Genomic DNA, 26,216 nt, shown 5'->3' with positions numbered 1-26,216 from the left:
GCTCTGTGGTCTGGTCAACATTTCAATAAGTAACACAAAAAAATGTCAACTGGTCCAAAATAGAGCTGCACAAGTAGCTTACGTGGATCTGATGTCATTAAAATGCAGGAATGCCTCGGTTGGTTTGAAGTTAAAAATAGATTAGTGTGCACTGATGGTTTTCTGACCAAACAAAACAGACAAAAACTCCTTTAAACTAATGTAGAAGAATTTCATTACTGATGCGTGGCTTTAGAGGGGGAGGGGCGTGGCTTTAGAGGGGGCACAGAGGGGGAGGGGGCGTGGCTTTAGAGGGAGCACAGAGGAGAAGGGGCGTGGCTTTAGAGGGGGCACAGAGGGGGGAGGGGGCGTGGCTTTAGAGGGGGCACAGAGGGGGGGAGGGGCATGGCTTTAGAGGGAGCACAGAGGAGAGGGGGTGTGGCTTTAGAGGGGGCACAGAGGGGGGGAGGGGCACAGAGGGGGAGGGGCGTGGCTTTAGAGGGGGCACAGAGGGGGGAGGGGCGTGGCTTTAGAGGGGGCACAGAGGGGGGGAGGGGCGTGGCTTTAGAGGGAGCACAATGGAGTGGGGGTGTGGCTTTAGAGGGAGCACAGAGGAGAGGGGCGTGGCTTTAGAGGGAGCACAGAGGAGAAGGGGCGTGGCTTTAGAGGGAGCACAGAGGGGGGGAGGGGCGTGGCTTTAGAGGGAGCACAGAGGAGAAGGGGCGTGGCTTTAGAGGGAGCACAGAGGGGGAGGGGCGTGGCTTTAGAGGGAGCACAGAGGGGGAGGGGGCGTGGCTTTAGAGGGAGCACAGAGGAGTGGGGGCGTGGCTTTAGAGGGGGCACAGAGGGGGGGAGGGGCATGGCTTTAGAGGGAGCACAGAGGGGGAGGGGGCGTGGCTTTAGAGGGAGCACAGGAGAGAGGGGGCGTGGCTTTAGAGGGAGCACAGGAGAGAGGGGGTGTGGCTTTAGAGGGAGCACAGTGAGTGCTGTTTTCAACATCACGCTAGTTTTCAAAAACGACCAACCCTGCCTTCAATCAGTAAGTCCTTCGAGTGAGCGCGAGTAGAGAGGCGGTGGAGGCGTGCTGCTGGAGGAGCAGATGGTTTTGGTTTCATGCTGGAGCTCGAGGGCGACCTCTACTGGATTAGTAAATGCATCACATCTTCACACTAATGAAAGGTTGCATTTTTCCAAACAGTAAATGAAAACCAGCTCACACAGTTTGGTCACATTTGTTGTTTTTTATAATACATATTCCAGTAAAATCTACTTCATTACACAGATAGTACAAGAAAAAAAAAAAAGTATATTATACTTCGGATGAGGAGCACACGGTTCAGTTCTCTTCCTTCCACTCCCTTTATGTGAACGGTAAAAAAAAGACAGACGGCTGACAGAGGGGGAGACAGTGCTGTGGAGGGACAGAGTCTGCAGACGAACCTTCGACTGAGACGAAAACAAAGAGACGACGTCCAGGCGGAAACACGCGGCAGAGTATCAAAAATGCTTTTTACATTTGTGTTTAGAACAAAGTCTGTCAGGCTTCTTATATTACATCTGATTACAAAACTTTCATTTACAATCTAAGGCTGCTCACGTCCTCTGAGCTCCGACCCGTCCGTGTGTGTGTGTGTGTTTCTACAACAGTCCCTTTTATCCTGTGTGGGAGCATGCGTCTCCCTGGTGACCATCTGAGCCAATCAGAACAGTTTGTGGAGGGGAGGGGAGGGGAGGGGGTGGGGTTTGGATGCATCCTGCACTTTACTCTTATCAGTGTCCACAGTCACTTCCTGTAACCCCCCCTCCTCCCTCCTCGGGGCGAGGCTTTCAGGACGACGTGTTTTCTGTTGACGCTGCTGACGGGCTGGAAGTGGGCGGAGCTTCAGCCACAGCTTCTGATTGTGCTACCTCTGGATTGGGGGTTTTGGAAGGGGTGGCGTGAGGCTGGCAGACCTGGACCGAGAGCTGCGGCAGCACCTGGGCCACTGCTGCTGGTTTAGCCAGAATGAGCTGGGGCCGGCCCGTGGTCAGCTGGACCGCGGGGGCGGCGGCTGGCTTAGCGGCGGCCTGTGCTAACGTTGTGGTCACGGGTTTGGCCTGGATGAGCTGCGTGATTTGGCCTGAAGGGTTGGCCTGCATGAGCGCAGCCAGCTGGTTGGCCGGGATGGTGATGATGGTGATCTTCTCTCCCGCTTTGGAGCCGGCGGGCAGCATGGTGGGAAGCGCCTGGATCACCAGTTTTGGCGGAGCGCCGGCTGAGGCGTTGGCTACCGTGACCGGGACTCCTGATGTGGTGGTTAGGATGGAGGAGGAGTTTAATGTCACCTGACCGAGAGAGTTTGTCATGACGATGGGCATGGCTCTGATTTGCCTGAAAGAGGAAGAGAGAGAAACACTGAGCTGCTGCCGACTCTGCCACACAACCAATCAAACACTTCCTGTATTGATTAACCCTTTAGGGGTGCTAAGACCTGAACAGCTTGTTCATTAAAACACAGACGGTGTCGTCGACACATCCACTGTTGCGTGTTACTGCTCAGAGATCTGATGGCGGTGACGAGGATAGTCACCTGGTGCCGGCGTTGCTGGGGATGACAGTGACGTAGGTCTGCTGGGGCTGGGTGGCGGCGGGGGAGTTGGTGACCAGGCCAGCGGGGCCCTGCTGGCGAGACAGGTGCTGAGCGGCCTCGCTGTCCTCCATGTCCTCGCCTTCCTCCTCGTCGTCAATCACCCGGATGTTCTTGGGCATGTCTTTGAACTGGTAGGCCAGCCGCTGGCCCTCCACTTTGGCCAGGATGCCCCGCTGGTAGTAATACCTACACACACACACACACACACACACACACGGGTGTTATTCTCCTTGACTATCTGAGCGTGGTTAGCGTTGTGCAGCGTGGTCGAGGTCGGGCTGACCTCAGGGCTCGGCCCATGGTCTCGTAGTTCATGTCGGGCTTGTTCTTGTGTTTCCCCCACAGTTTGGACACGGCCTTGGAGTCGACCAGTTTGAAGATGCCCTTCTCCCTCTGCATCCACTTGATGTACCTGGGGCAGGTGTTCTTGTCCTGCAGCAGCTCCAGCAGAAACTCCCACAGGTACGTGGTGTTACCTGGACCACAAACAACATCATCATGAAACCGTCAGTCCTGATTTATTGAAGTTGCTGCTTCGGATCTCAGCTTCTCTCCGTGTTAAAGTGAACTCACAAACCTTTGCCCTCTCTCTGTCTCTTCTTGATCCCCAGGTCAAAGGAGCCGTTGGAGGCAGGCTGGTGAGTCTTTGCCTTACGTCCACCTACACACACACACACACACACACACACACACACACACACACACACACACACACACACACACACACACACACACACACACACACACACACACACACACACACACACACACACACACACACACACACACACACACACACACACACACACACACACACACACACACACACACACACACACACACACACACACACACACACACACAGTTTATTTATCAGACGCTGTTATCCAACACAACGACCATCAGAGAGAGAACGACGGGGAGAGGAGATGACGTCAGGAAGTGAAACAGCTTTAAGTCTGCTCGGTCATACAGCTGCTGACAGGAAGTGACCAGAGAGACTGACAGGAAGTGACCAGAGACTAACTTTGAGTCAAGCTAACGACAGGCTGAGAGCTGGAGCTGAGGCGGGGCTTAAGCCTCCTGACAAACCGTTAGACGGCGCCCACCTGTCAATCAGCTGCAGTGTGTGTCAGTGGGAATAATTCAATCTGAACTATTTCATCTTTGACAGAGCAGATCGATGGTTTACTTTGAGCTGCTACACCTGCAGAGAGCATGTTGTGTCACATGGCCACATATCCTTCAGAAGTTACAATCACAGCGCTGCTTAAACGTGACTGTTTTCAGAAACAGTGTGTGTGTGTGTGTGTGTGTGTGTGTGTGTGTGTGGACTAAAAATGTCGTTATTGTGCTTTAAAGTTTGTTATTTAACAACATCAAACGTAATTCAAACATTCATCTGTGAGCCGAGGTCAGTGACTGTCACACGCTCACCACGTGGTCATCCTCAAACACGTCCCTGACTTGCACGTTTCTTCAGAGAGCCGAGCGTACGGCGTCCCGTGTGAGGTGGGACACTCACCTCCTCTCTTCTTCTTTGTAGCGGGCTCACACTCGGGAGGGATGGGGAAGGACTCCTCCTCGATTGGTCCACACTCCGTCGACACCTCCACCACCGTCTCCATCATCACATCCTCTGCTGGAATCAAACACGGTACAGGATTCACACCGTGCTGCTCAATCACTGCTCAAAAAGACGATTTGTCTGAGTCGTCCTAAAACACGCCCCCATTTGTGTGTAAACAGCTCAGGTGTGTGTACAGCTCAGGTGTGTGCGCGGCTCAGGTGTGTGCACGGCTCAGGTGTGTGCGTACCTGCGTTTCGATCATGGTGCAGACCTCCAGGAGACTCCATGTGCAGCAGAGCTTCAGCTGCTTCAAACGTTTTGTCAAAGCACACGAGGTCGTGAGCCGTCATCTCCACTGAGGAGAGAAGAAGAAGAGAGGAGGTCAGCACACACGCACACACACACACACGCTCAGCGAGGAGAGAAACTACACAACGCAACCACAACTGTTTTGACATGTGGACTTCCTTGTTCTGGGTTTTGTGGACTCTGTTCCTCCCTTCCTGTTTCCTGTAATCTGTTGTAAAGTGTTTTATCTCGCTCCGGCCAGCAGAGGGCCGTCTGCTGCGTCAAACACACAAACAGCAGACGACAGTTGACACACAGAGAGAGAGAGAGAGAGAGAGAGAGAGAGAGAGAGACAACACACTGTTGAGCGAGTGTCATTAAAAGCTGAAAGTGTCACCGCTCCTCTGACTGCCTGTGATGGAGACACATCGATGGTTAGGAGCGGCTGCTAAACGTGCGAGGCTGCGTAGCAATGCTGACGAGCATGCAGCGTGACTTCAGTCACCTGAGCGATTGTTGGTCAACAGTTACAGGGTTGCATTTCAGCGTTTTCTATCAGCATCTTCTACTCTTTTTTTTCCTCTTCTCTGCATGAAACCAAAGCCAGCCGAAACCTGAACGGTAAACTCCACACGGACTACAAAAACTCATGTCCCCTGCTGTCAGACTTCCAGGGAAGACGACGAGCACTTCATAGGCCGAGTAAAAAAACTGGATTTTTTTGTGCCGAACAATCGATGAAATTACAGACGATGACTTATTTCCTCAACTCCTGTTTGGACGACCTGAAGGGGGCGCTCTACTGGGACAAATCTGTTGGGAGGTTTACTCTGCTTTTTTCCAGTCAGTGAAACGAGGAGCTCAGGACAGAGCACAGGGAAAAGAACGACTGAGAACTCACCCGTCTCAGCCACCTCTGTGACCACCTCCTGCTCGTCGGCCACATCCTGCATCAGGTAGGTCTCATCGTCGTAGACCAGGACCTGAGCCGAGTAGCACTCCTCCACCTGAGCGCTGGGCACCTCCTCCACGATCACGGCAGGACAGCCCTCCTCCTGCAGCACCACGCCCTCCTCCTCCTCCTCAACATCTTCTTCCACCTCCTCCTCTCCTCCTCCTTCCATCATCACCGCCTCAATTTCCTGCTGGACCACTTCTTCCTCCTCCTCTTCCTCCTCCTCAGCCGCCTGCTGCTCACACTGGACACGGGTTGAAAAGATGAGACAAACGTGATGCATCCTGGAGAGCTCAACTAAATATTCTCGACGTCGTGGGGATGTACGATTCATCCCCCTCTCATCATTTCATAAAGCAACCAGACTCAAGTCTTTTATCCGACACGGAAACTGTTCAAAATATTATATCTATACGATTGCTTTTTAATTTTAAGTCATTCTTGTTTGATTTATATTTATATATATTTTTTGCAAACAGCAACATGTGTACATTTTAACAGTGAGACGTGAGTGAAGGCTGCATCAAACCAACACAGCAGAAGAAGAAGGTCCATAGTGATAGTAAACCCACCGGTAGACTACGTGAGAAGAGACTAAGATCCCCCTCTGCTGATCTCATACGACTACAACATGACAAGTTCTGAAAGTCGGCTGACACATCTGGATGGGCTGCTGAGGTATCGTCTCCGTGCGGGACACTGGCGGTACGCTCTGCAGCGGCCATGTCTGTCTGATTTATTCAGCTTCAGATGTTCGAGGTAACTATGAGGTCGTTCACACGACGGAGAATTCAGCTCGAGCCAAGCGGAGAGGGAGTGACGTTTGTATACTGTGACTGGAGTCTTAATGTGTAACCTCTGGAACTACCTCGACGACCTCTCAGCTTTCTTTGGGACTTTGTTGCGGTGACGGCGCAGACGTTGGGATACTCACCTGCTGGGGCTCCTCCACCACGGTGACATACTCCACGATGTTCCCTCCTCCATCTGACACCACCACAGAGGTCATCACTCATTCCTATCAAAATAAAAGCACAGGAAACATCAGAGCTGGAGGAGCTCAGTGTTTCTACATTACAAAAGGGTTTGTTTGCTTGTGTGCATCATGTAAAGAATGGAAGTCATGTGAAAGCACCACGGGCGCCCGCTCTCCTCATGACTTCGTCCCAGTGAAACACCGCTTTACTTCAGTCATAGACTTACTGAAGAAAGATCCCTGTGTATGTACAATCAAACAGGAGTAATGTTGAACTGTAAGCACCATGGGTGTGTTCTCCACCGCAGCACCCCCAGCTGGGGTTTCTAGGGCACCTTAGGGCGGTTGTGAGCTTAAATCTATGTAAGAATCTGAATCTGTAAGAACACAAGACCTCTTCATAACACGCCGAGCAGAAAACATGCCCATTACACGTGTTATTATTTACATATTGTGATGTCTTATTTTCCCTTCATGTTACAAGTTTACTTCATTGATCCACAGAGGAGAGATTCTGGCGTTGCAGCAGCGAGACAGAGAAGTCGGTGCTACAAATTCAAAAGAGTAGATCAGATAAAAACAAATAAAACAACATGTAAATAAAGATGTTAACTATACAGGACAATTAAATCTGTATACGAGCACTGTCATATTTTTGTAGGATGTTTTAAATGACTTTCACATTTCCTCGTCTCTGTTTTAATTTAATGTCTCTTTGCCTTGTTGCTGAACTGTGTGTAAACATCTGTATGAGTGTGTTTGCAGGGTCACAGGAGTGAGTGCTGTCAGAAGGGGCCCCTTTAGGGACGTTTCCTACAGTCACTGAACACACTGCACTCTGATTGTGTTTAATATTCAGAGTCCTCAGACACACACAGGGAGCTGCAGCCTGTTCACTCCTTTCCAGATGTTACAGTGAAAAAAAACATCACGGTGTGCGGACGTGTTTGAAAACAACATATATGTTACTACATGGGCAGATGTGTGACGTTAAAGGATCTTTAGATAAAGATAAATGATATTTAGATGAAGATAAATTATCTTTAGATAAAAGATCTTTAGATGTGGAGTATCCATCCCTCTGTGCAGAGCGGGCATGTTTACTTTCTGCTCACAGCTCCCTGAAGCTAACCAGCTAGCTCACACATTCAAGACTTCACCATCTCTGCAGCTCGCTTCACATAATTTAACACTTTAATCACAAACACAGTTCTTATTTATTGGGGAAGATCACCTCTAACTAAAATAAACTCAGCACAGCCTATAGCTAAAGAGCTAGTTATCGAGCTACAAACAGTTAGCAGGTAGCACGCTAGCTAACACGTATTCTATATTAACCGTGTAGTTTAAATAGTAATTAAACTACACATGAAAGGCATTTGCATTAGGATTGGTTATCTAGAAGAGCCTGCTGTTATATGACTGCTGTAAGTTTTCTCCTCTTACCTTGTTTTGCTATTGCTAGCAAAAAAGTTAGCTCCTCTTGTAGCGCTAGCTCCGTTAGCCGAGTTGTGGAGGCCAAAACGCGCTCTTACGAATTAATAAACACGACTTTTAAAAGTCATGCGTCACCAAACAGTCGCTTTGACTGCTCCTGTCGACGTTCGGTGTCTAAATCTGAAGAGTCGGGGCGGATGTAGGCCTAAAAAGTTCTGTTTTGATTGCTGTCCGTTTTTTTTTTGTTTTTTTTGCTATCCTGTAGCTTTCCGGCGCGCCGCCTCTTCGCCAGAACGGATTCAGTCTTTGACGTCAAAACGCAGAGCCTCGTGACGTCATCACGCAAACACCGAAAAAAAAACAGTCAGCAAGACCTTGTATAGCGTGCAACCTCCTTTATATTTATTTATAATATTTGATAATGTGTGTAGATGTATACACACACACACACAGTTATGAGCTGAAGTGATTTTCCGTTTGGTTATTATTCTGGTTCACCTGTTACCAATTTGTTGTTAATACTGATGGACTCTTTACTCTGCAGCAGCCTCTACCATCAGTGTGTGAATGTGTCTGAATGGATGAGTTAATACTGATGGACTCTGCAGCAGCCTCTACCATCAGTGTGTGAATGTGTGTGAATGGATGAGTTCATACTGATGGACTCTTTACTCTGCAGCAGCCTCTACCATCAGTGTGTGAATGTGTGTGAATGGATGAGTTCATACTGATGGACTCTTTACTCTGCAGCAGCCTCTACCATCAGTGTGTGAATGTGTCTGAATGGATGAGTTCATACTGATGGACTCTTTACTCTGCAGCAGCCTCTACCATCAGTGTGTGAATGTGTCTGAATGGATGAGTTCATACTGATGGACTCTGCAGCAGCCTCTACCATCAGTGTGTGAATGTGTGTGAATGGATGAGTTCATACTGATGGACTCTTTACTCTGCAGCAGCCTCTACCATCAGTGTGTGAATGTGTCTGAATGGATGAGTTCATACTGATGGACTCTTTACTCTGCAGCAGCCTCTACCATCAGTGTGTGAATGTGTAGGTGTGACCTGCGGTGTAAAAGTGCTCTCAGTAGTTTAAAGAATAAACAAGCTGAAGTTTATTGACCATTAAAAATCTAAAACTGTTCTGTTTTAAAAATGTGGATTCAGTAAAGTATTGATCATTTTGCCCTAATAAATCAATCTGTCTTCTGAGGATGAGACAGCAGGGATACGTTTAAAAGAAACACCAGAAGAAAATCACATTTAATCCCTTTTTATTTTGAAAAACAGGTAAAACAGTCACAGTTTCTGATTGTCCAGCTGAAGGCATTCACTCACATCCTCGAACAGAAACCTGCCTGGCAGCTCTAAACACAAAGTCCCTTCTCTTAAATACATTCTAACACACGCTTCAGTTCTGTGATCTCAGGTCTGTTTCTATCGAGAGCACGCTGAGCTAACAGAGACAGGAAGTGGAGATGATCGTCACTGAGAGGGGACAGGAGGAAGGAGAGGACGACCTCACCGGAGACTTTTCTTCAGACGTACTGCAACACCTCCTAACACACATTTCATGTCACATCAGTGTCACCACGCGTCCTACTTCCTGCACGCCTTCAACTTAAAACATCCACACAGGTGTGACCGGCGAAGAAGAAGGAAAAGCTTTTTGAGAGGAAGGAACATGAAGCCGCTCATCGTGCACTGAAATGTACAGACGTCATTGCAGAGAGCACACAGCTTTACGTTCCTTCCTCAGGGAACGTCGAAGTATGAAGTCGACTTTGACCTTAACTGACACGTTGAGCTGAAGAGATCGAGGAGGACGTTCCTATTGGTTGTTTGGACATTCACCTTATTAAATTCATTCGATTGTCCAGAAACTGAGGTCGAACTCGCCCGTGAAAGTAACTAAACACTGAAAATGGAGATAATGCACATCTCTGTTTAAAGCGTGTTTCACATCTGGCCACATCTGCTCAATGATGACATCATCAAACAGCTGTAAAGCGTCTGTAACAAACTTGAGAAACACGCTTTAAAAAGGCATCACCTGACGCCTGCCTGCCTTTCTGTGCAGTCGTTTAGCAGCTGCAGAGAAGTATCTACCAGAGTGTGCATGCTGAAGCTCGTGCTGTAACATCAAGAAGAGGTCTGTCAGGTCGTTTATAAGGTAACAACACGGAGGGAACTGAGGTAGCTACGTGGCTACGGGAAAGAGCAGTGAGCTCAAGGTGTGTTCACATAAAGTACTAAAAAGTGTCCAGTTGTTTTTTTCACACGGAGACAAGCAGAAGAAGAAACCTGAGGTCGGGTGCTGGTGGCTCAGACACGCCCCCCTTAGCTCTGAGAGATAACACTGAGGGTTCGTTTCACACAGGGCCGAGTACTGAAGAAACCCCCTGGATTGAGTTTTTTAAAGACAGAAGGAGGAACAGGTAACTGCACAGGTGGCTCAGTTTTGTCCTCAGCAGCAAACAGGTTGAAAATTCAAGGAGGTTTAAAAGGTTTAAAAATAAAGATCTGTGCAACTACGGAGTCGAGACGGAGTGTCACGGAAACGGGCAGGAGTTGATCTCAGCGCCGTTCACCTACGCGGAGAGGAATCTTCTCCCGTTGTGTTTTTTATGGATGAAAGGAGGAAAGTGTTGAAGAAAGGCACATCCTCTTCTTCTGCGGGGCAACGTCTTCACTCAGGAGCCGTTTACTGTGACCGGAGACAAACACACACGTCAGATATCCTGGAGGGGAAAACAAACATTTCTTCAGCAGTTGAAGCCGATGTGCATGTAAAGGGCTGTGGTGTTGCATGTTTACTGTGAGCACGTCTGAAACACGGCCTACTGAACGAGCAGAGGAGAATAATCAAAGGCTCAGTACCTTGATTGGAACTACTGCATTTGCATCCTAAGAAGACGTCGCCTACCCTGAATAGCAAAGTTTAAAATCCAAGTTAGTCAGACTTACAAAAAGCCCAAATTATTCAAACAAGCAGGCGTTCATCATCATCACGCGTACTTATAGAGCCTGACAGACAGAACGTGTGGTCGATGGTATCAGCCGGTTATGCAGTCACACGTGCAGTGATCCAGGCGACGTTAGCGCTCCTAACTGTTTGCTAACCGCTTCTAAACAACAAACGCAGAGAAGGCGTGTACAATCAGTCTTTGACTCACTGGGATGTCTTTTTTTTTTTTTTTTTTTTTGAAGGTTTATTTTTTGGCTTCCCATTTTGAGAGACAGGACTCGACTCGGTCCGCCCGCCTGGAGTCCCAAGGCCTCCGCACATGGGGGGGGGGTCTGCACCACCCGCTCGGCTACTGGCGCCCCGATGTCAACGACTTTTAATTTGATCTTTTCCTTGACTCTTGATCTTTTTATCCATCAGTTGTCTTTCTCCTGACGTCGGTCTAAGCGTCCCCTCTGTGGTCCTCTCACTGACCAGAGCGAACGTGATGAACTTTTATTCGCAGACTCGTCCGTGCTCATCTTTTATACGACTCCTCTCCTAAAGTCACTCCTTCTTTTAGTGTAATCAGGAGATTTTATTCTTTACTGAGCAGCTTCTTATCTTGCATCACGTTTCACGTTGACTTCACGACTAAAGAATACAACGTGTCAGTGCTGCTCATGTTAGCTCCACTAACCTCTGAACCATCACACGCCTGATATGCACACATGGACACGTGCTAACTGAGCAGAAAGCACAACCTAAGGAAGGACTAACTAACTAAACCAGTGCACAGTGCTGATGGGAGAAATGTACGCCTTACAAAGAGGATTTGTTTTCAGCGTCCCGTCTCAGTCAGGCTCTATCGAGATCAACCCAAAGAAGAAGATGAACTATGAGGAGAGCAGCTTTGATCGGTCTAACAAAGTTTTGATACCTCAGAAGAAGGGCCGTCGTCTTCATCCGGAGCCGGGATGATTCTGCCAGTCATGGGACCAACGCCAAGAACCTTAGGCCGGTTTTCAGCTTTGGATGTACCCTCCAGGACCACCACGATGTACTCCCTCTTCGGAGCTTCTGCCTGAGCCTCCACAGGGGCTGAAGGGGTCTCTTCAACAGCAGCTGCTTCTACCGGGGGGGCCGCAGCCTCCTCTTCAACGACCAGGGTGGTCACGGCTTCTTCAGCCAGTGCTGAGGTGACTTCAGGCTCTACTGAAGCCTCAGGTGCAAGAGCCTCACCAACTGGTGCAGGGGCCTCCTCTACTGGTGCAAGAGCCTCACCAACTGGTGCAGGGGCCTCCTCTACTGGTGCAAGAGCCTCACCAACTGGTGCAGGGGCCTCCTCTACTGGTGCAGGGGTCTCCTCTACTGGTGCAGGGGCCTCTTCTACTGGTGCAGGGGTCTCCTCTACTGGTGCAGGGGCCTCTTCTACTGGTGCAGGGGCCTCTTCTACTGGTGCAGGGGCCTCTTCTACTGGTGCAGGGGCCTCCTCTACTGGTGCAGGGGTCTCCTCTACTGGTGCAGGGGTCTCCTCTACTGGTGCAGGGGCCTCCTCTACTGGTGCAGGGGTCTCCTCTACTGGTGCAGGGGCCTCTTCAACTGGTGCAGGGGTCTCCTCTACTGGTGCTGGGGCCTCTTCAACTGGTGCTGGGGCCTCTTCAACTGGTGCAGGGGCCTCTTCAACTGGTGCAGGGGCCTCTTCAACTGGTGCAGGGGCCTCTTCAACTGGTGCAGGGGCCTCTTCAACTGGTGCAACCTCTACTGGTGCAGGGGTCTCCTCTACTGGTGCAGGGGCCTCTTCAACTGGTGCAGGGGCCTCTTCAACTGGTGCAGGGGCCTCTTCAACTGGTGCAACCTCTACTGGTGCAGGGGTCTCCTCTACTGGTGCAGGGGTCTCCTCTACTGGTGCAGGAGCCTCCTCTACTGGTGCAGGAGCCTCTTCCACCACTGGTGCAACTTCCTCTGGGACAGATATCTCTTCCTCTTTGGCATCTTCAGCAGCTGGTGCCAAGTCTTCCTTTGCTTCGGCCATCTTCGGCAACTCGAGAGTAGAAGCCGCTGCCAGCAGCACTGCAACACAAAATCCAGCCATCCAAAAATCCACATTAAACTTCAACAACTTGACATGGTTAGCCAAGGAGACTTGTTGGGAATGTGCGAGACCCTAATAGGAATAGAGGACTTAGTGCCAGAAAGATATCAGGGTGACTGTGACCGACATGCAGGTGTGAAGACGACACCCAGCTGTGAGGAAGATGAAGAGAAACGAGGGTCTAACAGGAAAGCTTTGTTAGTTTCTGCGGACGTCAGTGAAGTTGACCATCTGAGAAAAAGGATTTCTGGAGACAAAATGGATCGTTAGATCTTTTCCGAGACGTTTCATGTGGTTACAGCACATTCAAAAGTCCAAAGAACCCAATAATAAACTGTATTTGTTTGAGGTCGATTCAGCCTCGACAGAGTGGCACTAATGAAAATGTGAAAAGTCGGAGTCAGACCTGAAATGAGACATCTAATCGTCCTGTGGTTCTACTGGTCCGACCGCAGAATACTGAAGGTCTGATCACCTGTGTGTCAGCCCACAGATCATCACCTCCTATGGGAAACTGAGATTTAACTTCAGTAACTTAAGGTGGATCAGCGCCCGAGGTAATGACCCGTCTGCTCGCTCGGGCTTTATGGTACCAGGTTCCTATGACGGTTTTCACACTTGGTCTGTTTGAGCTGCTCGAGTGAACGTAAACGGTCGACTTTATTCAGACTGTTTTTGCGACGGTTCTCTGTGGAGTCAGTGTGAGCTAATGAGTGAACACAGCAGGAAGCGAGCAGGGAGGGGGGCGTGGCCAGAGGCCGTATGGGCGTGACCGGTGCGATCTCGTGCACGTCAAAAAACAGCTTCAGGTTTCCTGCCTGTTCTCATCGGCTCTCTTGTTGATTGTGACCGTCAAACTACATTGATCATTATTATAAAGGCCCCCCCCCCCCCCCTCCTGACACCTCGCCGTGAGGTGTGCGTGTGTGAGCAAGCAACTCAGGAAGCTCAGTGACATTCCTCGTGTGGGTGGGTGTGTGTGTGTGTGTGTGTGTGTGTGTGTGTGTGTGTGTGTGTGTGTGTGTGCCTGCGAGCAAACCTGGCCAGTAGAGCCGCTTCTGAAATCACTTTTAACTTTTTTAACTGCTTCAGAGTAAAAAAAGACCAAATCAATCAGACAATCAAAGACTGCAGTAAACCTTTCTGGGTTGTTTAAATCTTTATTGGCTCGATGAATTACCGTCAATTGTTCACAGTGCTCATGATTCAGTTATAAGCAAAATAAAAATATGATCACAAATGTCTTGAATCACTTTGTTATTTCTCCGGCTTCTGATTTGGGACAGATTGACATGACTTACAGTAAAGGGAGAGAACAACACTGCAGCATTTACAGACTTTGAACACAAGCTCATGTTGGAGGATAAAACACAAGAACACCTGCTCTACCATTACCTGCAACGTGGTACAACATTACAGAGGTTTAGAAGAAGGACATACAGAGCTCCGTCAAATTCAAATAGCATTAAGGCTTCATAAAAAACAAGATCCAGGACTGTGTGTGTGTGATTGAACTGGGTATAAAACTGAGTATTTTTGCAGGAGAGCAGGTTTTTAATGGTTAGCGAATTGATCTGCATGTTAAATGTTGGTCTACAGTGTGATCACATTTATTTCACCCATAACTGCATGAACGAGCGTCACGTTATGACCTCACTGCCGCTTTGAAAAAGTCTCACTGTGGTGACGACCACGAGGACGCTGCTGGTTTTTAAATCATCTCTGGGCTTCATGACAAGCTGACGATTATAAACATCAAACACACCAGGAAAGTCTCACTTTGTCAAGTCCCACTCCCATAAATAAGAGAAAATATACAGCTCTGGGAAGACAAGGAGAGGGATGAATAAGAGGTGAACCCTGAGGAGAAGCAGCTAGTGGCTCTAGGTTACGGGTGTTTCTGTGGCCAGTGTTGTGAGGAAGGAGAAAGACCTGCAGCTGTTGAGTTAAAGTGGTTTTAGAGAAGAGAGAGAGAGTGTGCTCCCTGCAGTGAATGTGTGGAACCTCAGGCTTCAGAGGACTCGTCCTCAGGTGAAGAAGTCGTACCGTTGCTTTCTGGCTCCTCGGCGACGGCGGCTGGTTCTGCGACAGCCTCGGCGGCCTCCTTGACAGCCTCGGCTGCTTCGGCCACTTCCTCCGCAGCCGCCTCCACTTCCTGCGCAGCCTCCGCGACACCCTCGGCCACCTCTTCAACCACCTCGGCGGCCTCAGCGACCACCCCGGCAGCCTCTGCGACCACCTCCTCGACGGCCTCGACTACAGTCTCTGCCTCGCCATCGGCGGCTGCAGCCACCTCCTCCACCTCTGCAGCCTCGGCCTCTTCGCTGGCCTCCTCGGCTGCAGCTTCTCCCGCCTCCTCCTCGCCACCTGGAACACAAAAACCAGACGAAGAGAATGAGGAAGAGTTTTTTTCACAGAAACAGCCACAAGTCTGGATGGTCTCCCCCCCCCCACCCCCCACCCGCCCAAACAACAATGACTTTTTTTTGGGGGGTTTTTTTGCTCACACAGTTCAACACTCTGCATGTAAGAAGCTCAATCAGGCAAAAGAAAACTATTCAAAAGCAACAATTTTAGCATTTAAAAAGCAGTTTAAACAGCTGGTTGGAATATTCTCTGTCGCTGTGTTTCCATCCAAGGTGTGTGTGTGTGGATATGGGGGGGGGGGTCATTTTGGCTTTGGGTTATTCTGCCTGATGTTGGGAGGAGAGAGCACGTGACAAAGAGTAAACTGATGTTTTTTTTTACCATTCCCTTATTTTTTTTCTTGACATGTTCAGAAATTTTCCATGATTACATTTTACATGTCTACAATACAGTTAAACCACCAAGACCTACAACGAGGGCAAAAAGCCTTGAGTGACTTAAAAAAACAAAGGAAAGGAAAGGACAGTCATGTCAGGGATCTGAACAGATGATATGTACATTTTTTTTCCAACACCTTGTGTTTACTCTTGCAGTACCTCTAACCACCACAGGAGGGCGCCTGTGACACAAGCTGCAGAAGGTACACTGACGAGGTTTGATCAAAGCAGCATCATCTCACATCCCCAGCTCTCTGCTTCAGGGTGAAGTACCAGAAACATGGCCGACCTTTTGTTGGTGAAAACGCTTGATCAACGCTTGATTTGCTAGCGACGTGTTAGCTGCTTAGCTCACTGATTGGCTGTAACATTATGTTTACTGTAAGTCAACTGTACAAAATGTAAGTATCCCAGTATCTCTGCTTTAGTCTCTTAGGAGGGTTGTCATGATACATGTACGTTTTTAAAAGTCACATATTCTCCTCCTCTTCAGGTTAAATAAGTTTCAGAGATGTGTGTGAAGTGTGTTGTTGTAAATCCACTCTGATCCTGTATTTGATCATGTCTATAAACCCCTCTATTTCAGCCCTGCTCAGAACAGGCTGTTTCTGTGTCTGTAGCTTTAAATATGTAAATGAGCTGTGTCTGACCACGCCCCCTCTCTGGAAGGGCTCGGGTGTACTCGCTGCTTTCTGGCTCCATGTCCTGTTGTTTACGGTGAGAAGGCAGACTCAGAGGGCAGAACAAACACCTAGCTGTGGGGTGGCGACAGAAAAAGAAAGTCCTGAGCAGCCAATAACGCTCGGTAAATATATTTATATCTTCATTCATCACGTTTATCGTTGCCATGCCGGTTTCACCCGGTCGTCTTGCCTACGGTCAACGGGAGGGAGGTAGCAGAGAGGATCACTCCCATGATTTCCCGCCAGCCTCGACGCCATCTTTTGTTGTTGTTTTGATGGGAGAGCCCCCTGGTGGTGGAATGTATATACTGTGCGTTTGACGCTCTCCCTTCGGAGGTTTTATTCATTTACACACATAAGTACCTTGACTCTCACCATGTCGGACACACAGGTCTGCTACTCTCATATTGCATCACACACAGTTGGATGGAAACACAGCTACTAAGAGCTCTATATTTTTCCAGCAGGTCAATCCAGACGTCCTACTGGCTGACACGCCACTCCGAGCCTTACCACCTTAGGAACCCATAGGACGACATGTTTACGACACAAGCTGCATGCAAACTCAAAGACAGGGAGGAGCAGGACCAGGAGGTGAGGAGGGGGAGGGGTGAGGGGAGGAGTGCGGGAGAAAAAGGGGGTGAAGTTGAATCTTGATTCTTACCATCAAATTAACAAGCTATCAGTAACCTGGAGCTCTGAAAGAGAGTCTTACAGACACACACACACACACACACACACACACTGCTCCGGTCGGTTGTGCGTCTCTTTAATCTTTCCTTTAATCCTTTGCTTCATTAGTTCCACATTTAAAAACACAGAGCGGCGGGAGGCTGGCCTGATGATCAACTTTGACTCCGAGCGTTGACTACTGAGAGTGATAGCAGCATGCAGGGATACATTAGCTTAACGCTAACGCTAGCTTAACGCTTCCTTTGTGACAGGTTTCTTTCCTGTCTGAATCTATATCACAGAGTTACCTGGGAGGTCAGACGTCAGAGTTCACGCTTTGCTAACTACACAAGAAGAAGAAGAAGTGACACCTTGAATAGCTTCTAGCTGTTGGGACATCCTCCGTTAAATACGGTTGTCATGGTGATGGTTTTAAAGAGGTGAGGATGAGGAGGAGCAGGAGGTTTCTGTTCAGAAAGTGTGAGAAGTGAAACGCAAGATCATCTGACGTCTGACTCAGGGATCGTGGATCAGGACTCGGGGATCGTGGATCAGGACTCGGGGATCGTGGATCAGGACTCAGGGATCGTGGATCAGGACTCAGGGATCGTGGATCAGGACTCAGGGATCGTGGATCAGGACTCGGGGATCGTGGATCAGGACTCGGGGATCGTGGATCAGGACTCAGGGATCGTTGATCAGGACTCAGGGATCGTTGATCAGGACTCAGGGATCATGGATAAGGACTCAGGGATCGTGGATCAGGATTAAAGCAGGTGGCTTTGATCTCATGCTAATCTTTAAGCTTGTTGTTTAGCTGATTATAATGTTTACTAACTTACAGGCCGCTCGCCAACATGTCGGCTTAAAGGGGATCCCGGGAGCTGGGTCGGACGTAGAGACTTGTTCTGGAGTTGACTTTGAGTCGGTGGATAAATCATTGGCGTGCCGTTCGGACCGTTGGCAGGAGTTTCTTTTTGACACTATTGATCATAAATATCACGGAGGTTGCGTTGGCGCTAACGGTCTGGATGTTCGACGCTCTTTGATCACTATCACTCACAGTAGTGCATGCTAATGTGTTAGCACGGACGCTCGATTGGAATCAGTTGACCATCTTGGCTTATGACCTCCATACAAACAGAAGTACAGAGTGACGCTCAGAACCAGCGTGGGGTTGAACACAAACAGTCCAAAGATAAAGTCCATTCATCCAGGGCTCAGAGTTTCACGTTAGCATTTAGCATCAAGAGGACAAAGAGAAAGAAGAGGACAGCGGCGCAGACTGAGAGTCCTTCACAGAAACTGTCCGCAGGTTTTAGGATCAGAAGGTTTTCGTTCTTAGCAGTGGGGAAGAGGAGGAAAGGAGAAGAAGAGGGGGGGCTCAGATCCAAAGAGTCCAGTTCTAGGACGAATATCCGAGCGGCCACAGAGGACCTTAGCTTTAGCATTACACTGAAAAGAGTAAAGACACAAAGAGTTAGAAGAAATTTGACTTTAAAGAAAAAACACATGATTTCACATTGAACCACTGAGGCTGTGAACGTGAGTCAGAGATGGACGTGGGCTCGTCAAAGAAGTCTTCAACTGACTCGGATCTGGAGAAGGATGCAAAAATGATTTCTAAAGGCTCGCGGACGAACGCTACGCCAGATGATGAAGAACATGATGAAGAGTGAGGGAGAGAGAGGGCGGGCGAGGAGACAGGTTCACATCAGAGGAGAGATCTGATTGGCCAAGAACAGTCGAGCTTAATGAAGCTGCACAGGTCTGACCTACACCTGCTCTCACTTCCCGTCTCATTTACAAAACACGACAACAAGCGATGGTGCTCTCACACAAGGCCATCGGGGCGGCTGGGCCGAGTGTGAGCGACTCGTCCCATCCCAATATAACACCACGCCTTTCTCCGCCCGCTGTTACTATCTGATTATTCTTATTGAATGTTTAATGATCTGCTTCTCCCTCAGCTGCTCGTCATGAGCTGCAGAAACGGGCCGTGATTAGTGCGAGACAGTGGAATGATTAGAGACAATCATGCAGACAGTCAGTGAGAGCGTGCGTTTCTGTGATGACATCACTTACCCTCTTCTTCATCCTGACCTGAAAAACAAACAGAAAACATCAGAGTGAGAGCGAGTCACGGCGAGGAAGAAACGTGGAGTCAGCAGAACGCTGGAGTCCATCTTAAAAACTCTTCCTACCTCGGTGCTTGAGCTTTTCAAATATGTTTTAAACCCAGAATGTGAGTCTGACAGCAGAGCGAGCTGATTGGTTACCACAACATGTAAACTGGTTCGACTGTTGTTGACCAGGCTGAGCGCTTCAGCAGCTAAAGACAGCAGTAAAAATACCAAGGCACTGTGTGTGCGTGTGTGTGTGTGTGTGCGTGTGTGTGCGTGTGCGTGCGTGCGTGTGTGCGTGTGCGTGTGTGTGTGTGTGTGTGCGTGTGTGTGTGTGTGTGTGCGTGTGCCAAGGAGACAACGGCATGGCTGCTCTGCCTGCAGACGGGTCAGAATGAGCTGGGTGGACATGCTGAGAGAGAGAGAGTGTGTGTGTGTGTGTGTGTGTGTGTGTGTGTGTGTGTGTGTGTGTGTGTGTGTGTGTGTGTGTGTGTGTGTGTGTGTGTGTGTGTGTGATCAGTGACGCTGCTGAAATAAGAAGGGGATAATCTCAGACTTTCCCACAATCCTTTGCGTGGGGTGAACTTGACGTTGATCTTTTTGCTCACACTGAGACACAACCCTGGTGTGTGTGTGTGTGTGTGTGTGTGTGTGTGTGTGTGTGTGTGTGTGTGTGTGTGTGTGTGTGTGTGTGTGTGTGTGTGTGTGTGTGTGTGTGTGTGTGTGTGTGTGTGTGTGATCAGTGACGCTGCTGAAATAAGAAGGGGATAATCTCAGACTTTCCCACAATCCTTTGCGTGGGGTGAACTTGACGTTGATCTTTTTGCTCACACTGAGACACAACCCTGGTGTGTGTGTGTGTGTGTGTGTGTGTGTGTGTGTGTGTGTGTGTGTGTGTGTGTGTGTGTGTGTGTGCGTGTGTGTGTGTGTGTGCGCGGGTGTGTGTGCGCGGGTCTGCATGCGTGTCGTGTTTCTTCTCCTGTTCACCGAGGTCAGCTCCGTTACGACTGATGATTCCGCTTTAAACCTTCATGTCGTGTTTCTTCTCGTTTTGTTTGAACTCTTAGACAATAAATAAATTCTATAATTGTCGTCTAATTCATCTAAAGTAAAATCTATAACAACCTGAGTCTGCCTTCATTTAGCAACAGAAAGCTAAACAGCAGAAGAAGAAGAAGAAGCCTTTCTGGTGCTGTAGATTAAAGATGGTGGCAGATTAAGTCCACTGGATTCTTCTCCAAACGTGTAAGATATAAAACAGCAGGCGATCTGAGACGTTCTGATTTAAGCTCTAAAGACTGGAGGTCTCTCAGGTGCTTTTGTGTTTTGCAGCTGCGGTGTGCGTCGGTGCGTTTCAGCACCAGGAGCTGTCCGCTCTGACCTCACACACACATCGGGCTCAGCGCCGTTCAGTCATCCTCTCTCAGTGCTCAGGAGTAAATTAAGATCCTTTTTTTGTTGTTTGAATAAAAATAATGAGCTGGTCAGTTTTAATCATCTCGATGAGAGTTCCTGTGAGGTCACGCTGCCGTCAGTGTGCGACTACAAGACGTTCCCTCCGGGTGTTTCTAACGGGTGTCAGTCAAAAGGACGGACGACGGATTGAAAGAAGTAAGATGACATAACTCACACCTGACACCTGGGCGGAGGGTCGAGAACAACGATGGGAGGCGGAGCTTAACTTACTCTTAGGTGGCCATGGTTTGGGGGTCCAGTCCGTCTTGGGTCTGGCCTTGATTTCTGCGACACGGTCATTGAACCTGGCGTGGTCGGAGGTCACGGTGCTGTACGTCTGTACAGAGAGGAAGAGGAGGAGTTTGATTTAGAGAGCAGGCAGAGCTACTCACGACACCGCAGACGAACACCGTGAACGTTCTGCCCGAGAGGAAATAACTCTCCACGCCAGCAGGCGGCGATAGTCTGTTGTTTTGATACGAGACGACCATTTTCACTAAGCTGTCGCTCGCCACTCGTGTTAAAGGTCGCCTGCTAAACGAGAACGATGTCTGATAAAAAGTTGAAAATGGCGCTGCGGTTGTCGCCCCTCGGTCTTTTAAAAAGAAGAGAGGCGACAAAGAGCATCAACGGGTGAAAGCACGGAGACGACGGCGGCAGGCTCAGGGGCGTTTCCTGAACCTGCGTCCAATCAGAGCGAGTCGTCTCACCAGCTGTCCGGATTCAACACGTCGAGAAGGCCGAACGATGGCAGAAGCGCTGACGGGTCGAGACAGGGCGCCGACGGCCTCTTTGGTGCGTCAGGTGCTTTAATCACATGGTCGGCATGGTGACGGCGTGTGAACTTACGTAGGACACCGAGGCCACCAAGGCTCCTCCACACAGCAGCGCGTAGACGATGTTCTCGGCCCCAGAGCCGCCGGGGCCCGACGACATCTGCCGCTGCTGCACAGCTGGAGGGGAGGAAGGACACGAGTTTTATAAACATACCAGCACACACGTCAGATGACTGTAAATGTTCTGCTCCTCTGATTGGGTCGGTGAGGAGAGGTTCTGAACGCAGCGCCTCCACGCTCACTAAACTAACACACACTTATTCTTCTTCTATTTATTATTATTCAATACATCAAACATACACAGGAAACAGGAAAGGCGTAAGACAGCAGTGAAAAATAAATCAATAAATCAATAAATAATTGGACTGGATTGTAAATGTCAGAGTGCCGAGTTGATGCCTGTCAGCGCTCGTTTGATGGACGCCACACCTCTAAAGACAACTCGAGTTTTACAGCTTCCAACATGTTCAGCAGGGAAAGTTTCTGCACAGACACAGTAAACAGTCGGAGGGTGTTAAACTCTTCATATTGTCAGGATGTAATCCAGAGTTCAGCCCTGTTATTTATACCGGCTAATCGGATCAAGTCTGGTTGGGTTGGGGGGGATCAGGGATGTCGTGAGCAGCGGACCAAACGAAGGTCAGGAGGTCACAGGATTAGAGACTGATACCCTCCTCTTGTTAAGTGGGACCACTGACGTCAGGGTCCGACTAACGCCTCGTCACCCCAACAAAGAGTCAGTAAACGTCCCGTGGTCTGGAGAGCGAGGGAAGTTTTCACTGAGACGTCAGAACGGTTTGTTCTGGTTTACATGTCAGATCTTCTCCGTTCACCGACTCGCTCGCTTCGTTTCACGCCACGAGGAACAAAGCGAGAAGGTGGAAGGCAGCCTGTCTGAGATGTTCTGAACGTTTTAAGACGTGCATGTTTGGAAACGTGAGCAATGAGAGTGTAAAGTGTGCGACGCCTAACGGGTCAGGGTTCAAATCCTCAAAGATAAGACATTCACTGAGCGCAGCAGCGTCCAGAGAAAACAGCTCAGCAACCCGACCGACGTTTCTGAGCTCTCAAGTTTAAAATCTTTATTCACTCCTCCGGCTCGTGTCTTGATCCCACGTCGTCCCCGCTCTGCGTCTAATCTAAACTAAACTGTAAAAAGTAACGGAGCCGGAGTCGGTCACACAGCAGCTGTTGTCATAGAGACGGAGACTTTTCTGCCCGGAAACAAAACGCCAGGTGGCCTAAAAACAAGAAACGATTCAACCTTTCTGCTGCTGAGGTGTAAAATGGTTTCACATAGTTTGACATGCTAAATGTAAACGAGATCCAAAAGTCAGAGCGGAGCTCGTTTAAATCTGCTGCTCCCTTTAAATGAAGTGAAACTTGGAGTGGTTGGACCTGGAGGCGTCTGACATCTTTATGGAGGATTCTGACAAACTGCTCACATCTGTTAGTTGTGTCTTTCAACGGTCCAAAGATTTATTTGTGATGTATTTGATGTAGTTTTATTTTCCGTAGAAGACTCAGACTGTGTGCTGTTTGTTACCTGCGTATAAATAATGTGAGCACTTTAGACAAACAGGTTTGATTTTTATTGTTAAAAAGGTCAATTAGTCAAACTTTTTTCATTCATCATTTTCTGGATCCATCTTCATGACTTTCAGCTTTCTATTTTTCATTTGGTCGCGAAAACTTTCAAAGATAGAAAAAAAAAAGACTAATAATGAGTAAAAAACAAAGTTCTGATCCAAAGAGCCGTAAAGAACATAAAACAGCACAAAACAAATCTAAACTCATGAAAGCTCAATATGAGACAAACAGAAAAGATCAAAACGTGTCAATTCAGTAAAGAGAAAACTCTCATGGTGCGCGTGCACGTGCGTGTGCGTGCGTCACTCATTACAGTCCTGTTTTCAACAGTCTGACAGCTTCACGCTTTTAGATCAAAACGTCCAAACTGTTTCACCTTCAACATTTCACTGGTTGGATTAAATGAGGATTAAACGCAGCAGGATCCGATCCATGACACAACCTCTCCACTCTTATTTGGGTTTTTTCTCACAGGAACAGTTCAGGTGTTTTCTGTCGTCATCCACGGTAACGCAAACTGACGTCATCAACCGAGAAGACGCGAGCTGCAGCCACCGACCGGCTCGTGGCGCAAGTTTTTTTTGAAACAGCTGGAGGTGAAGGAGCTCGTGCTGCCTCTCTCGTGGACTCTATACATTAACGTCCCACCCCTACACGCCACGTGACTGACAGCGGCGACCATGTTTCCATTTCCCCCCTCAGTGTAGTGAAGGTCATATATAGAAGTTAATATTCTTTACATTCATCTTCAATTAAACGGAGAATCTTTGAAGAAGCAACTATTCACAGAGATTCTCCTCCTCTCGTCCTGATGTTTCAGTCTGGGTTGTTTGGCCCGGGTTAGTTAGTCCGGGTTAAACTGATGAGTGCCATGTTTGAAGTCTGGAAACAGCCGGTTCCAGCTCTGCTCTGGCAGCCTGTTTAATACCCTGACAGGGGATACACTACTGCTTAATAAGCAGCGTTATGAAACAACCCGGGTTCAAAGTGAGCGCATTCCTCCGCACGAGGAGCGACATGAACGCGCAGTCTGAGAGTCACTCTCTCTTTTAAAACGAGGGTCTAAAATGTGCCATTAAAATCTGTCAAAACCACCGTGATGACCTTCACATCCCGGCGCAGCCATGTCCAGCCTCCAGTCAGAGGATGCAGCAATGCGGACACTCTGAGGACACAGTGTACCTTTCCACCGTGCGCACTGTGCGCACAACATGCGACAGATGGAACACGCTAAAACCTCACATTTACGCACCGAGACCGCGTGGAAAAGAGGATACATCAGGGTTTTTTTTTTTTGGTTTTCAATGCTTTTTGGCTGGCGGATGAAACTCACCATCCCGGGGCAACCTGAAGGCTGCTCTCCGTGCCAAAGGCCCACACCTCTGCCAGGCCGCTCTGCAGGAAAACATCGCCGCTCTCCGAGGGCTACGACGGGAATGCTGCACGTTCAGCAAACGCTGGATGAATGGCTGGCCCGGTCTGCTCACAGAAACGTGCAAGGAGGCGGAGGACACACCCGCCCTCTATTGTGCAATATATGTCGGTGTGTATGGAGAGTGTTTAGTGCCACGATAATATGAGGATGACAGTATGAGGAGTCTTGTCTTCTGCCACCTCCCGTCAGCACGCGTGCGTCATTATGTCTTTATGTCCTTAAAGTTCACATTAAAATAATGTCAGGAGTTCATGTGGGTATAGGAAGATAAGACGATGTATATCACAAGGAAAACAGTTTCCCGCTGCGTTCTGGCATCAGCTCACTCGGACAAAATATCAGTCAAGCAAAAACAAATCCTGATAATTGTCGGATAAGCTGTGTGTGTTTGTCTTGCCTGTTGTCCCCCCCCCCCACGTCTGACAGGGATCAGGTCCCGCTGCTGCTGGACTCAGTATGGAGGCACTGATCACTCCTCATACACCCTGGTGACTTTCATCCCTTTAGTCTCTTCTGTAGAGTCACGCAAGGCACAGAAGGTCGAAGACGACAAATCGTGCTTTGGTGCATTTCTCATGTGCTCGTGTCTAAACAACATAATATGACTGATGTGGACTTTAAATGTTTTGCATACAAAGTAGATCTGGATGATTGCTGGAGCACTGGTCATGGTTTTCACATTGAAGGGGTCTCATTTCAGAAAAGCTTTTTTTCTTAAAGACATTATAATAAAACCACAAGCCTGTCATTGCTAAAGGACCTTCTTTGGTGGAACATCTTCCTGAAAAATATTCAGGATGCACCGTCTTTAATGTCCAGCAGGGGGAGACTCCAGTGGTTGACCAAGGTGTTCATTTTTGTAGTTTATGGTCCCAGTGAGAGTAAAATAAGAGGGCGGGACTTGAACTTGGTGGGAGGTCTTTAGCATGATTAGCTCATACAGCTTGGTAACTGATGTTTTTTTAAAAGGTTATTAAAAGTATTATTTATACATGCACACAAGTGAAGGAACTATAAATTACTAATCTGCACTATTACCTTAATTTATTCTTTTACATGATAGATAGATAGATAGATAGATACTTTATTGATCCCGAGGGAAATTCAAGGTCTTGTTGGTCTTTAATGCTTGTTTATATTTTTAATATTTAATGTGTACGTTGCACAAAGAGAGCACAGTCTACTGAATTGTTTTTAATGATAAAACACGCTGACTGGTTGTTTTGTTTGCTTGCTCTCCTGCACACCTGTCTGATTCTTTTCACACACGTGCTTTAGTAAAGTATATGACCTTCATATGACCTTCATATGACCCACGTTTGGATCCTTTTGAACAAAGCAGGAAACAAATATTCACGTCGTGCTGATCCCCTTGATGTGGCAGCTAGAGAGGGGAATGACACGACCCGGGTCAGACTCAAACCCGGGCTGCTCGTCTGGAGGACTACAGCCCCTGCACATGGCCACCGGCGCCCCCGTGTGGTATTTATTCTAACAGCAGAGCAAACATGACGATCAGGACTCAGGTGTTTTTACACAACATGGCTTATCTTTATTTTACACAGAACACTCAGCGGGAGAGGAAGCAGACGAGCACGCACGGCTGCATCCACGGAGCGGCTCAGCTGACCTCCTACACAGGACGAGAAGAGAGAGAGTCACCAGTTACTTCTTTACATCGGTTTGATTTCTCCTGGAGGACAGTGAAGCAGCAGAGAGCACGGAGACACTCACCAATCGA

At 48.6% G+C, this 26,216-nt stretch overlaps 2 protein-coding genes across 5 annotated transcripts; both read right to left on the bottom strand.

The window, feature by feature from the left end:
* Positions 1 to 1,182: 1,182 nt before the first annotated feature.
* Positions 1,183 to 8,183, bottom strand: elf2a (E74-like factor 2a (ets domain transcription factor)). 2 transcript variants are annotated; one of them, XM_079352704.1, is made up of 9 exons: positions 7,845 to 8,183; positions 6,357 to 6,440; positions 5,369 to 5,666; positions 4,427 to 4,534; positions 4,135 to 4,248; positions 3,187 to 3,270; positions 2,893 to 3,085; positions 2,550 to 2,795; positions 1,183 to 2,350 (listed from the first exon to the last, which is right to left on the bottom strand). In XM_079352704.1, the coding sequence occupies exons 2-9, from the start codon at positions 6,429 to 6,431 to the stop codon at positions 1,807 to 1,809; spliced, it is 1,662 nt and encodes a 553-aa protein (XP_079208830.1). In that variant the 5' UTR covers positions 6,432 to 6,440; positions 7,845 to 8,183; the 3' UTR covers positions 1,183 to 1,806. The 2 variants fall into 2 exon arrangements, with proteins under 2 accessions (XP_079208830.1, XP_079208829.1); XM_079352703.1 differs by having other exon boundaries at positions 4,135 to 4,251; positions 7,845 to 8,182.
* A 909-nt stretch (positions 8,184 to 9,092) lies between these two features.
* Positions 9,093 to 24,626, bottom strand: mgarpa (mitochondria localized glutamic acid rich protein a). 3 transcript variants are annotated; one of them, XM_079352700.1, is made up of 9 exons: positions 24,374 to 24,626; positions 21,464 to 21,567; positions 20,846 to 20,951; positions 19,122 to 19,139; positions 14,924 to 15,244; positions 12,109 to 12,855; positions 11,723 to 12,045; positions 10,716 to 10,762; positions 9,093 to 10,542 (listed from the first exon to the last, which is right to left on the bottom strand). In XM_079352700.1, the coding sequence occupies exons 1-8, from the start codon at positions 24,447 to 24,449 to the stop codon at positions 10,727 to 10,729; spliced, it is 1,731 nt and encodes a 576-aa protein (XP_079208826.1). In that variant the 5' UTR covers positions 24,450 to 24,626; the 3' UTR covers positions 9,093 to 10,542; positions 10,716 to 10,726. The 3 variants fall into 3 exon arrangements, with proteins under 3 accessions (XP_079208826.1, XP_079208824.1, XP_079208825.1); XM_079352698.1 differs by having other exon boundaries at positions 11,723 to 12,855; XM_079352699.1 differs by lacking the exon at positions 10,716 to 10,762 and having other exon boundaries at positions 11,723 to 12,855.
* Between the last annotated feature and the right edge of the window lie 1,590 nt (positions 24,627 to 26,216).

This window comes from Symphodus melops (assembly GCF_947650265.1).
Source record: "Symphodus melops genome assembly, chromosome: 9".
NCBI classification, from domain to species: Eukaryota; Metazoa; Chordata; class Actinopteri; order Labriformes; family Labridae; genus Symphodus; species Symphodus melops.
The sequence above is the reverse complement of the archived record's forward strand: the minus strand, read 5'-3'. Positions and strand labels throughout refer to the sequence as shown.